The 13,577-nt window shown below is 44.5% G+C and overlaps 1 protein-coding gene across 4 annotated transcripts in view; it reads left to right on the forward strand.

Annotated features, from left to right (window-relative positions):
* The first annotated feature begins 11,656 nt into the window (after positions 1-11,656).
* SNX6 (sorting nexin 6) overlaps positions 11,657-13,577 on the forward strand; it is a 29,514-nt gene continuing 27,593 nt past the window's right edge. The window contains exons 1-2 of one of the 4 annotated variants that reach the window (XM_075151678.1): positions 11,657-11,735; positions 11,890-11,940. In XM_075151678.1, coding sequence (XP_075007779.1) covers positions 11,730-11,735; positions 11,890-11,940 — 57 coding nt within the window. In that variant the 5' untranslated portion in view covers positions 11,657-11,729. The remainder of the gene's footprint in view (positions 11,736-11,889; positions 11,941-13,577) is intronic. The other 3 variants (XM_075151679.1, XM_075151677.1, XM_075151681.1) reach the window with 3 other exon arrangements.

Here is a 13,577-nt window from a genome sequence, read left to right on the forward strand (position 1 = left end):
GGAGATGATGTTCCAGAATCCTGCTTTGACGTTTTGAAGCCTTATTTTAATTCCAGCCTAATTATATTCTTGGGCATTTTATCTTGTACCTGTACTGTTCTTTACTTTGAATAGCCTTCCCTTTCCCTTTTTTATCCCCTGATGTTATATTCTCTTCTTTTATTTGTTCACACTAAGATATTGCTGGTAAGATAGCCTTCTTCATCCCGTTAATTGTCCTAGCACCTCTTGATACCTGGTCCATTTTGAATCTATCTTTCCTGAACATGTTTGACCAGGCCTTATCACTACGTGTTATGAAGATATTAATGCATTCCTTTCTCTGCATCGCAGGATCCTATGACTTCTTCCATTAAAGTCTGATAGATATCATGTGACTGATACATCTGTTTCTTTCTCCTCCTCTGCACTTTCCTCATGCTTATAGAAATTTCTTTTGGCCCCTAAGATCATCACTTTGCATTATTCACTACGAAATTCCATCCTATTTCTGTTACTGCAGTCCTCAAGGTCATGAAGGTCTTCCTGCATGATACTCCAGTCCTCTTCTGTACCAGTAGTACCTTCCAGTTTTGTGTTATCAGCAGATTTCATTAGCTCATTTACTTCCTATTTTTTGTGCCAAGGTCATTAATGAGAAGATTAAATAAGATTGTTCCCAGAGTGAATCTAGGAAACTCCATTAATAATTCCCCTTTCTCCTAACAGAAGACTCCTCTTCAGTCAGTTTCTTATATGCTTTACAGTTCATATGCCAGTCTTGATTTTCATCTTAATTAATGTTATACAGAATACATTCAGGAGTCCAGCAAGATTAGGTCTAGTGTCTATGTCTGTAAAGAACAGGCAATCATTTTTTCAAATAAATACATCAAACAAGTATAGAATAATTTATCAATGATAAGTGGATATTTTTATCCCACTTCCATATCCCTCTTTATCTTTTATTACGTTTCCCTTCCAAATGTGTCATAAAATCCTGATCATTATTCAGCTCAGACATACATGCTTTGGCAGCTGCCTAGTTCACTTATTCCCTTTCTTGAATATATCTAAAAATTAATATTAAGAGATCAGTATCTCACTTTTATTGTTAATAAATTAAGCCCCAAATATTTGGTACTTCATTCAAAACAAAAATGCTACGAATTAGAACAAATTAAGTGATTTTCTAATATTCTATAAATAATCCTCGGAAATGTACAAAAGAGGGGAAATATGAAAACAATGAAACAGCTATAAACTTTATGGTGGGTGGCATTCACAAATTCTATAAGCATCATTTAGCCAACTTTCAGCTGTGGGGCATGCTGTTATCTCACTGTGGAGCCCTACATGACACCCTTGTTGCCTGATATGAATCAAAAGCTGGCAGCACTTCAGACTAAGCTGTGACGTTGCACATCCTTAAAATAAATTTCAGCATTGATGTGTTTTAGATTCAGAACCAGATGTGAACTGCAGGTGACCCAAAGAGGAGGGGGTCAGAAGAATTGCTAGAATGCTAGGAGGGGACTTGAGCTGAAAATGTGTAGATTTAACAGAGTCTTACTGAACCTGATTGAACCTTACGTGCTCTTGTTATTTGCTTTAGCTCATCACAAAGATTATGCATGTCACACACAATCACATCTCAAGCAGCCAAAACATTTTATGATTCATGCGGAAGTCATGCCGTGTACCTTAGGGCATTGGTTCAGAATCGTTGCAGAGGGAAGAGCATCACCTAATGAATCACGACACTTTTTGCTCTCCTTTCCCATAAGCTTGTCCCACAGGTACCGACTTGGTGTAACTCAATTCTATTGTGTTCCAGGATTTGGTACAGTATTGTACCACTACAGCACACTGGGGTGTCCTATGGAGCAAAAATTAATGTACATTCTAAGATAAAGTAGTCATGATTAAGCAAAAGTCTTAGCTGTTGGTGGCTCAGAGCTGATTTGGTGACTGTATGACTGGGAAACAGGATTACATGAAGTCCAGAGCTAAGAAAGGTCAGTCCAGACTGGAGGGGGAATCCACTGCCAGGACGTATTACTGGAACTCCTTGGTCTTCAGTGCTACAGTTGGGTGATTATATGGAGATGTAAAATAAGAAATACAGCAAAGAAACTAATTTTCTATGGGATGTGAAAGGCAAAATTTAACCTAAAACTTTTTTTTGGTGCATTTGCAATTGGGCTTTACACTGCTGCCTACCTTTGTCCTAAAGCACTGATTCTCTGGGTGGGGAGATTTCAAAGTGCGAATTCCAAGAATAGCATTGCCTTAAATGGTGGGAAATGAGCTGCATTGCAGGTTTGGTAAATCTGAAGGTTTTGTTCAGCCACTTAATCATAGCTGCCCCCTCAAGTGAGAAATAACAAAAGGAATTTTTTTGAGAAGGTGGAACGAGAGCAAAATATAATGATCTGAAACTGTATGGGTCCTTTGTGTTTTATAAAAGAAGCAGAGGTAAAAGGTTTCCCATTGTAGGGTATTATCAAATGACTAGAGCCAATAAATTGTCCATAATGGTCTTGACTTCATTCAATCAGCAAAGCTCCATTGACTTTAATGGAAAAACATTGATTTGCACTAGCAGAAGAGCTGAGTGGAAGGAGGTGCATTCCTGACTGTCTTGCTCATGTGGGTAATCTCCCTGACATAATTCTCAAAAATAAAGATTATTAAGGGTCTGTGTTTCTTTAGTAGCTCCATTCTGCAGGTCCTTAGCCAAAGCTGTCTTTAACAGCCCTAGTGCACAAAGTGCAAGGAACCCACTCCAGAGAAGGGTCTGAATGTATTCCCTTTTTTTCCCTGGCCTGGAGAGGATGCCTCACCGGTCCGGAGGCACAGCTCCCTGCTCCGCTCCTGGTATGCGTTGCTTTGTGAACTTGTACAGTGTCTACTACAAGGGCAGCGAGCTAACACAGAGGCCTGGGAACTCAGCAGCAATGAACAGGACACTGAACCCCCTGCCTTTTGCATGGAGTCAAACACTGCCCTGATAGAAGAATTTTTGGTGCCCATGTTATTCCATGTATCAGCAGGATTTGGCCCTACATGTCACGGTTGCTGTGATAATTGTGGACAGATCTGTGAACACAGCAGCTATGATAACACAGCTGACCTTCCCAAACCCAAACTAATGTTCTGGATTTGTTTTTGTACCTTGGGAAGGAGAGAGCTTGATCCCAGCGGGAGGACTGGAAGCATTTCCTAGGCTGGTTCCCATTGCTCAGTTCCCATTCGCAGAGCCACCCATGTGGCCCAGCATTCCCTTTGGCCACATGTAAAATTCTCAGTGAGGCTGGTTCACCTGTTCACTGTCAGATCCATCCACTCAGATGCAAAAATCCATAAGTCAAAAGGCACAGGTGTGGAAAAAGAAAAAACAAAGTCAAAGCACTAGTGCTTTCCTTTCTTCCTTCCACCATACGCTCACCAGCTGGGACAAAAAGCATCCGTAACGCTGCTCGGTTTTTCTCTGAAGACCTGATCCTGTAACAGTGCTCAGGTCTTCTCTGAAGAGCTGATCCTGGACCTGCTCATGAACATCACAAGTATTTCTCTTTCTGACCACATGCAGTACAGGTCAGTGGCTCAAATACCTAATGCTTCAGTTCCCCACATTGCAACACAAAGCTTGTTTGCTCTCAAATACAGAATTACAGTTCTAATTTCTGCCTACAAACATATAACCTCTCATAGTACCACATTATCTTTGCCTTGACCACGGGACTATTGCAGCTCAATAAAGTGCCAATGGAGATTCAAACGCTATTCCATTAGCCTTCATTCCAGATTATAGCCTGGCCTGGTTAACATCACAAAGTTGTGCTGGCTAGAGGCTGATGGACAAGTGCTTTTGTTATCTGTAGCCACGCATGCTTTGTGCAGACGTCCGTGGTGATGCAAGCTATCCCAGCTGAACTTGCGCTGAGACAGGCTCGGTGTGTTTGCCCGATGGTATGTCCTGTCCATCAGTGAAAACCACCACACTACTCTAAAACACCATAGCAGGAGCCACATTAATTTTTCCTGGTGTGCCCACTGGGTTTTCACAGGGTGTTTTATTGTAATGTACCTGTGGGCTCATCTTCGCTGAAGTGCAGGTTGAAATAATCCATTAGTAATGCCACAAAAGGTTTCCCGATTGGTTTAAGCCAATCTAGAACTGCACTGCTGCTGAAAAGCGGGGTGCTACCCTTCACACTCTCCCTATGTTCCTATCGTGCTGGCTCAAGTGAACCAGCTGGAAACTGATCCTGCAAGAAAAGCAGGTAAATGGGGTCAGCTCCCTCATCTGTCTGCCCCTGGGGCTTCACTGAGGGAGTGCTGGGACTGCAGAGGGGGCACGGCAGAGGGGGAGGTGTGACTTCCCCTCCAGCAGCAGCATGGCCTTTGATGGGCTTAATCCAAACTGTGCTCTATGGTTGTTTCTCATTCAGCATCTCCAGATCCAGAGAGACGGTGTGATGAACCAGACAGAACTGGCCTGTGTGGAAGCGTGGGCTGCAGCTCAAGTGCTGGCGGTCACACTGTGGGAATCGGTTATTCAGTGCAGCGGTTACGATCGCCCTGTACACCTTGGCGGTTTTGCAGTGAGCACCATCAGTCAAGTCAAGCTGTCTCAGGAGATGTTAACTCAAAAGCAGACAGCTGGAAGTAAAACTGCAGTGAAGCCTAGCAGTGAGTGCTCTGTGGGGCTGCATCTTAACCCATGCCTCTTACTGCAACTGGCTATCCAACCCAATTTAAAATTAACAAGCATCTGTACCTCCATAGCTGTTAAGTCAGGAAAAGAGAACCAAGAGGGTGATATGCTTGGCCAGCCAATGTCTATGTGGCCCAATTTTTTTTTTTTTCTGCTACCCCTCAAGTCAGTCCTAAGGCCTCTGGCTCTGAAGATACTATATAGAAAGGAACACATTTGGATGCAGCATAGAATTTTTTGGGGGGGGAGCTGGACCACTGGGCAAGCAGGCATTTGAGACAGTGAATGAAACATAGGATGTGTCTTAGAGCGGCTGCTCCCATGCAGCTGTGCTGTAATATGAGTCTCACAACAGATTCACCTGGAGATGGAACCAGCTTTGGTTTTGAGTCAGACATCATCATGTTTGAAGAGCTGCCCCTGGTCATTAAACAATGTCTCAGCTGATTGTTGTTTTAATGCTGGTTGATGGCATCTATCAAACTCAGCTTTTTCTCTGGTAAACATATATCAGAAATAACGTGGGTTTGTTTTTTTTTTCCCCTTGGCTTACCTTGGATCATTTTGAATGAGACCCCTTTGGTCAGAAAGTCTTTAGGATGCTGGTCAGGTAAGGCTCACCTGATATGTGTAGGAAGATAAAGGACACCTGGTTATTGTTTGGCAAGCTTGCGAATGTTGCCTCAAGCAGACCAGGTTAGTGGTCATCACATTCTCTCATGCTGCAAGTGACGCTCTAATACTAACGGCATTCATAGGATGGGCTAGGAGACACCCAAGGTTTTCAGGAGTGAACTCAGAAGAGTGTGGCTACCTGCCAGACATGAAAGAGGGCAACAATGAAATTCAAGTGAGCAAGAAGCCAGTGAGGAGCACATTAGAACGGAAGACTGAATGTAAGACTGAGAGTAAGAAGAGACAAAAATGGAATGAGCTGGGATTGATTACAGAGAGGACCTGAAGGCTTGGGAGAGAGGGGAGAGGTGTCATTTTGTGATGAGCTGGAGAGAACAGGCAGACCAAAGGAAATCGGGGCACGGAACGGGGTGGTCTAACAAAGAGAAAGGAAGAGACAGGTTGGAAGGGGAATGAGAGATTAGGAAGGAAAAATGCTAAATATTAAAAAAGAGGGAAAAATAATTGAAAAGCAAACAAAACAGTATTAAGAGAAAAGGAAATAAGGTAACAGGGAGCAAAAGATAAAGAATAATGACTAACAGTCCCCAACAATAGGTATCTACCGAATTAGGCAGAAAGTGTCATTCCGTCTGTTCTGGCAAAATAAGCAGCATTGTGCAGTCCTTCCTGATACCCATTATTGTACGCATTATTGTATGTGACAAGACATGACAAGAACTGCTTTGTCTGCCCTGCCTGGTGCTGCCCTGCTGGGGCAGAGCTGGCCTTTGAGGAATGACGTGTATGAGGTCAGTGTTAGCAAATCTGCATTTTATCCTTCTTGGTCACACTTTCATCAACAAGGCCTTATTTATACTGAGGTTTTTTCCTGAATCTATTTTACTATTCCCTAGCCCTGACAAGAATCATCAGTGCTAGCCCTGATGAAAGCACTACTGTAAATGGCCTAAAAGGTATTTTTACCTCAGACTCGTCAACATCTGACATGAAAAGAGTAATAAAAATGCTTCAGAGAAGTCTCCCATAATGCTCCTACCATTGCAGTTACTGATTGATAGAGTTAAGACTACTGTGAGGCTGATATCCCAAAGCATTCCTATTGCCCTCCACAACCCAGGGGTTAAACCAGGCAGCTCTAAAATTAAAAACCTGAGAAGCAAGGTGGGAAAAGAATCTCCCTGGTTTCAGCTATGACATCAACAAAAAGGTTTTTCTGTTTCTGTTATAATTTCTGTTACAATAATTTAAAGAATTTTGTGCTAGTACTTGGTGCTTAGTCTGGAACAAAGATGAGGCCAGAAATTCTGGCTTTCTCTTAAAGACAGACATATGAAGAATTGGGAAGAGTGATAAAAAAGGATTCTCTCAGAATATTCTCTGAAGTGCTTGTGTTTCAGCTAGTTTATAAAGGAGAAGGGACTGGAGTTTAGGAAAAGAGATGAGTTCAATGGCTTTAAATCCAGAGTAGGCAGCTGAAACGCTTATCAGTCTGTGATTTTATTTATAAACATTTCTATGCATCCCTGTGCAAAGGAGAGAGCTTCTTTATAGGCTCTTTCCGAGACAATCTTATAGGAGCTATGGGAAATGCAGCCTCCTTGCGCACCCATTTGTGATGAAGTATTTGTGTAGAACAATGATTGCCTACAATGTGCTACAGAAATATGACAATTAGGTTAATAACAGTATGCAATCCAAAGAAGAAAAAAAACCTTCAAAAGGTTCAGAGCTCAGAATAAGTGATTTTTACCTCTGTTTACGGGGTAATATATTCTTCTCCTTACAGCTTCTTGGCATTAGTTCATGGCATGGTGGAAAATGAGGCTTTAGATAGTTCAACTTTCTGCAGCGGTCTAGCTGTATACAAGCATTAAGTCATTCATGGCAGACAAAGACAGAATGTGTCTACAATGCCATGTAAATGAATTTTAAAAAGGCAAAAAGAAAAAATTTGATTCTTTCCTAGGGAAGAACTGTGCTGAATTGCATTACAATGTATATGCATACGTATACTCAGCATCTGGCATAAGGAGATCAGGATTTTTAAAACTGCAGAGTGAGCCTTTTCAGGGTCCCTGCAGTCTGAATAGAAACCCACACATCCTTATTATCTGCATATGGCCCCATTATGCTTTGGAATTCACAGAAGTCTATTCCACACTGAGAAACAGATTTTTTTTTTCTGATGGAAATTATTGTTCTTCAGAGTGGCTAGAAGTTACTAGGCACATGCTGTACTAAGCTGCATTTTGCTTTCTTCTCTAGAATATTATACATTTTTTTCCCTCCGTTCTTTTAATCCTACAGCTCACATCCTCTTTGTGTTCCTAAAGGAATATGATCAGTTTGATAGCCATTTTTTGCTGTAAAGTGATCTATCCCCATAACAAGTAAAAAGCCTCTAATTGCTAATTGAGCTTTTTAGACTGGTTTTATAATAAGATTTTGAAGCCTTTTTCTCCCTCAGCCTGAATCTTCTGAAAACATTACAGTTAAAAGCTCTAATTTTCCACAGAAATAAAAGGTAAATATTGATTTATCTTTTTTAAATGTAATTATCTGCTCTGCCAGAAAAAAGCCTTGCAATATAGCTTTAATGATATGGTTCCTTAATACAGTTTCAGTTAGCAGCAGTAGGGAAAATTTAAATGAAGTATGTAAGGGAATAAAATATTTTCATCTCAAAGATGAAACGAAAGGAGAAATCAATCTGGCACTGAGATACAGGAAAGCTGGTCCTGATGACCACAGTTTGTCTGCAAGATGTTGTATTTGAGCTCCACGTGAACAATACATGAGGTTGTTTGAAGGAAACTGAGAGTAATTAAGTTTAGAGAGGGAAGTCGAGAGATTTCTCAAAAGAGAAAAGTGCATGAAGAATAGTTCCTCACACTTTTTAAAAATATGTCAGCTAATGAAGTATCAGAACTACAGCACTTGCATACATCCAACGCTTGCATTCATTGAATCACTCCATGATTAGTCATACAGTACAGGTAGTACTATATGACATGATGCCATGGAGTGGAAAGCCTTTAGATCTCTGCAGTGATTCCCCGAAAAAAGCCAAATATTTCTTAAATGTTGTGGCTTCTAGATTTCCAGGGATATCACACTCAAACACAAAGGAAATGTTACTGGTTGGTTAAACCTCGGCCGAGAAGCATTCCTAAAAATATGTATATAGCACCATCTACTGACACTATGAGTCTTTGCAGGGGAATGTTTTTAAAAAATCTGAAGACCTACGGGGTACAATAGTGCAGCAGTTTTCCCCTAAACGGCGGAGGATCCCTCTTTCTACTTACGGCTCTGTAAACTCACAATAATGATGATCCTTGCCTCAAGAGTTTAGCAGCTAAAAATGAGACAAAATAAAACATGGTAGCCAAAAAGAAAAACTTAAGAAAAAAGGGAGGAAAAATGAGACGAAAAATGAAAGAAAAAATGAGTAGCTGAGTGAGTCAGAGCGTGTCCTGGAGCAAAAGTGAGATGTTGTTGGTAAAGGGAATAATTTCTCAGGATGTCATTTGAGAGCCCCAAGACTTTCCTTTCTTCTGGCTTCAAACTCCTGCATCCTCCTCTGGGCCCTCCATACAGCTTATCAGAGTCAATGCAACTCACCCGACAAAGCAGTTTTCCCTCCCTTTAGCCCGTGTGATTTTTCTGCTGGTGAGAGAGGTTGACTGGAGTCAGGGCTTGCTGAAGACCAGAGCTGGTGTAAAGTAGACAGCCAGGTGTGTGGAGAGGGGAGGAATGTGATGGTACCAAAAGGCTGTCAGATTGCCTCAGTTACAACATCTGATTTCATTCTTGCTGGGTTTTATCTAGTTCATTGACCTGGTTTATTATTGTTACGTAGACATAGAGGAGAGTGTGCGAACAGCCAAGATGGAAACTCCTTACTTGGGGTGAGCTCAGCTCTCAAAGGAAACTGAATGTGATCCTGCAGCTTCAGAGCAGGCTTATTAAACTGAGTCTTGACAGAAGAGCACTGAGAAGAGGTAGTGCTCTTCTCCCACCTACTAGCTAGGATGTCCCCATGGCATATATGATCTGTCTCTCAGCCACTGAAGCAGAAACAACGTGCAGCAAACATTGCTCTGCCAGCGGGGAGGAGCATCGGCACAAAAGTAGGGCAAGACATGGAGCTGGAATAAGTTGATCAGGGCAGGATGAAAGATTAGTATCATGGATAGTATTGCTGCTTAGCAGTTTTGGTACCATTTGGTACAGAGCACCTCTAGAGCCACAGTACTGCTGTTGTTTTGGAGTATGTCCCTCATGAGCCTCCATGCCATCCAAAACATGACTGAACTGCTCCCAGAGCCACACTGGAAAGCCATATAACCTTATTTTTTGGTAGATGCACCTGAGATGGTCATCCTGCCGGATTCATGCCAGTCAGCTGGACTACTTAGCTGTCCCCTGGAAGAGGGAACGGTCTCTTTATTACTTGTGAAGCCTTTTCTCAACTCTTTGACTTGGGTTCTTCGGTCCTTCAAAAATGTATTAACAATAAATAATAAACAATTAAAAAAAAAAAGCTCATTCTGTCACTGATTTTAGTTTTTCCAGAAAAACAGATGTTTGCTAGCTGGAGTGGTAGTACGGTACTGAGCCCAGACTGTGCACAGAACAGGATGCTAATGCATGCAAGTGAACCCCCAGAAATCAGTTTTCTGTGTGACTTTGTCTTTACCCCTTCAGCATGACAAGGTCGGTGTTTAAACAGAGGTCACACACTCTTTCTCAGTATCTTGTAAAATATTTTTACTTGTCTTGACTCCAGTAGTAAATCAGTACTTTAGATGATGTTGCATGTGTCTGTATCAAGACAGAAACAGACTGCGTACATGGAAATTGTTTAAAGAACAGCTTTTTAAATTATTTACAAAATGCGTATTCAAAGGCCTCTTTCCACAGCTGTACTAAGAACAATTTCCAAGAGACAATTTCCATTTCCGAATTCCAAAGCACACTTCTAAGCAGTACAGAGCTCAGGAAGCTTTCTCTTCACTTATCTTGAGGCTGCATGAGTAGTATTTCTCAAGGTGTAGTTTCCTGATCGGCTTAGTCCCATCTAAATCCATGGTGCTACTGTGGCAAGCGGTGGTCCTGTCCCACCAGTGCTTGTGTCACTAACTATGGGCGTGGCTGGATTATAGAGCCAACTCAGATGGAAACTAACATCTGTGTTGCAGGATTAATTTGCAGCTGGATCAATGCCCTCATCTGTCTGACTGTGCGCCCATGGGAGTGCTGCTGTCCACGCCTGCCACCATCTCTCAGCAACGGCACCCACTTAGACGGGTTTATGCTGATCATGAAACCCCACCCTGAGGCTGTTTCTCGGCTGTTCTAGCTCTGATTCACAGACAAATGCTGTCTCAGCCATGGACTCCCTACCTTCCATGCATGTATTCCGTTTAGTCTGCGGATGCTGATGTTTTCCACTGTCATTAGACAAAGGGGCATTTAATGGCTCCATTTCTTAGTCTGAATGAAAGGCAGTCATCAATCTTAGCCACGTAACTGCCCATAAATCAAAGGCATATTACAAACCACTTAATTCCTAGCACTGTGTAATTGCATAGTCTGTTTCATACACCCACTTGTAAAAATGCATGTGGAGAAGGGCTGATGCTGCAAAGCCCATCTCGCACAGAACTGATGGAAAGAAGAGCAGGACAGCATGGAAGTGATCCGTTATGAATAAAGGTCAGGGATGGCAGCAGAGTTCTGCCTGTTAGGCGCATTTTCAGAGGTTTTGCACGCTTGCTCTCAGTGCGCCAAGCGTTCGCCTTCTGTATGCATGAACAAAGCCACTCTCGCTCCTGCAAACCGCGCACGGGAAATATTCACCACCGAAGCGTGGATGCACTTTGAACACCAGGGTCTCGCAGCTCGCCAGGCCCACCAGTAAGCCCCGGGAGCGCTGCTGCGGCAGCACGGGCCAGGGCACACCCACGGAGCAAAGGGGAAAACCGAGGCGGCTGCGACACACGCGGCCACGGCCGCAGCCTTCCCGCCGGGGGCGGGTCCCCCCTCTCCCCGCGCCGCGGAGAGCCCCATCCCGCAGGCACCGGGCCTCGCCACGGCCTCGGCGAGGGCCCGCAGCCGAAGCTCCCGCCGCCCCTGTCAGGCTTCGCGCCCTCCCCTCAACGGCCGCCGAGCGCGCGTTGGCGGGGAAGGGCGGGGCGGGGAGGGAGGGCTACCCGCGCGCGGCCCGCGCCCGCCGCTCCCTCGCGAGAGGTGCAGCTCTCCGCCGCCGCCGCCGCCCCGCGCGCCCCGCCCCGCCCCCGCGCGCCGCAGCCCCGCCTCGCCGCTGGGCTCCGGGCGGGCTGGCGGGGGGAGGGCCGGCGGGCGCGGAGCGCTGCGAGCAGCCATGATGGTGGGTCTCGGGGCGGCCGTGGTGCCGGGGCGGGGCGGGCGTGTGCGGCCGGGTCGCTAACGTGTGCGCTTTGTCTCCCCCTCACCCTGCCCGCTGCCGGCCGTGCCCCTCCGCGTCCCCCCGGCCCGCTCCGCCTCCTCCCCTTCGCCCCCAGCAGGAAGGCTCGGACGACGGCCCAGATTTCCTCTCGGAGGAGGACCGAGGGGTAAGTGCCGCGGGGAGGCGTTAGGGACCCCGGCGCCGGGGGGTTGGGTGGGGGAGGGCAGGGTTGGCCCCCTCCCAGGGGGCCCTCTCCCAGGCGGCACTCCAGCTGCTGCCTGGCCCGAGCCCGCTGCGTGGGTACCGGGGGGGACGCGGGATGCCGGGGGGCGGCAGGCAGTTAGGGTGCGGGGTGTTTGTCTGCCGGGATCTGCTAATGTGGAAACAGCACCGCCTCCCTCTGAAATTAGTGTCTACGTGCGTGTGTTTTGCCTCGAATTTTTCATTGTTCTTTCACCCAAGTTTTGGAAGGGCAGTTCCTTCGTGCTTTTGTTGGAATAGCTTGAGAGGGGTTTGTGTATGTTGCTAGAGATTCATACTCTCTCTGTGTCCTTCCCTGCCCCGATACGTGCCCTCTCCCCCCGCATACACCCAGGTTGTGCCGTGGTCCTGACCAGGTTGACCAGCCGTGTGGAGAGCACCAGGTTCCATCTTTAATCCTGAGCCAGGGCCTAGGTGGAATAGTCCTGCCCTCTCTTCTCGCTTTAGGCCCCAGAGGTTGTCCCATAGATAACAATGGGACGTTTACACGGCAGGCGCACGCGCTGCATAATAAACTCTTTATTGAAAAGAAGTTCTGTTGTTGGGACAGGATGCCATGATTATGTTTCTTACTGAAAAAACCTTTTTCTCTGCCCTGCTGTTTCTGGCCTTCATTTCTATTCGAACAGCTGCTCCATCTTTCTTTAACTTGCCTGTCTCACTTAAGCAACAAATTGGCTAATCTAGTATAACTTATTCAGACCGATTACCCCTATTGGTTAGTATCTTGGGAAAGACTGACTCTGAGCAAGGTAGGAGAGCAGCTTCTGGGTTGCTTTGGTTGCCTTGGCTATTGCTGGTTATTAAAGTGGCTACGTCCTGTATATTACTAAAAATACAAAATCTGAAAAACATTGGTATACCCTTTTATCACGCATGCCATATTCAAGTGTCAAATATAATGTTAAGTACTAAGTGATTTCTTACTGTATGCACATGGTAGGAATTCAGTGCATTTTATGTTCCAATTTATGACCAGAAATTTAAAAAGGAATTCTAGGATTGTATTAGGCTAATTCTAGCCACTGTAGAGCTTTTGCCTTTAATTATACCGCTACTTTAGTAAGAATACTGGATAAAAAAGAGAGGAAGTGGAAATTGTTGTCCTTTGAGTGTCTTCAGAACAAGAGCTGAAGAACTTGTTAATTATGGAGTTGTATTTTACATAGGTTGTCCCTGATATTTAGGAACAGACATTGAAGTGCACAGTTAAGTTGTCTTTATCTGAAGGCGCAGGTAGAACATAACAATGCAGATCTGATCCTGTGTGAAACTTGTTTGTTTGTTTGTTTGGTTATTAGTTTTCCCTCTAAGGCTACAGGTAGTCAGAGTTCACAAGGTAATTTGAAAGCCTTAAGAAATCTCTTAGCAGGCTTGTTTGTGCTGTTGGACTACTTACATCATCTCAGTTGGCCCAGTGCAGTCGTCTTTTTTTTTTTTTTTTTTTTCCCCTCCTCCCCCATCTTCATCCAGCACTGAGGAATTAAACCAGAACAGTGTCCTTCTCCTTTCCCTGATTTTTTTAGGTTTCTTATTTTCAAT

Source organism: Calonectris borealis, chromosome 5 (genome assembly GCF_964195595.1).
Source record: "Calonectris borealis chromosome 5, bCalBor7.hap1.2, whole genome shotgun sequence".
Taxonomy (NCBI): Eukaryota; Metazoa; Chordata; class Aves; order Procellariiformes; family Procellariidae; genus Calonectris; species Calonectris borealis.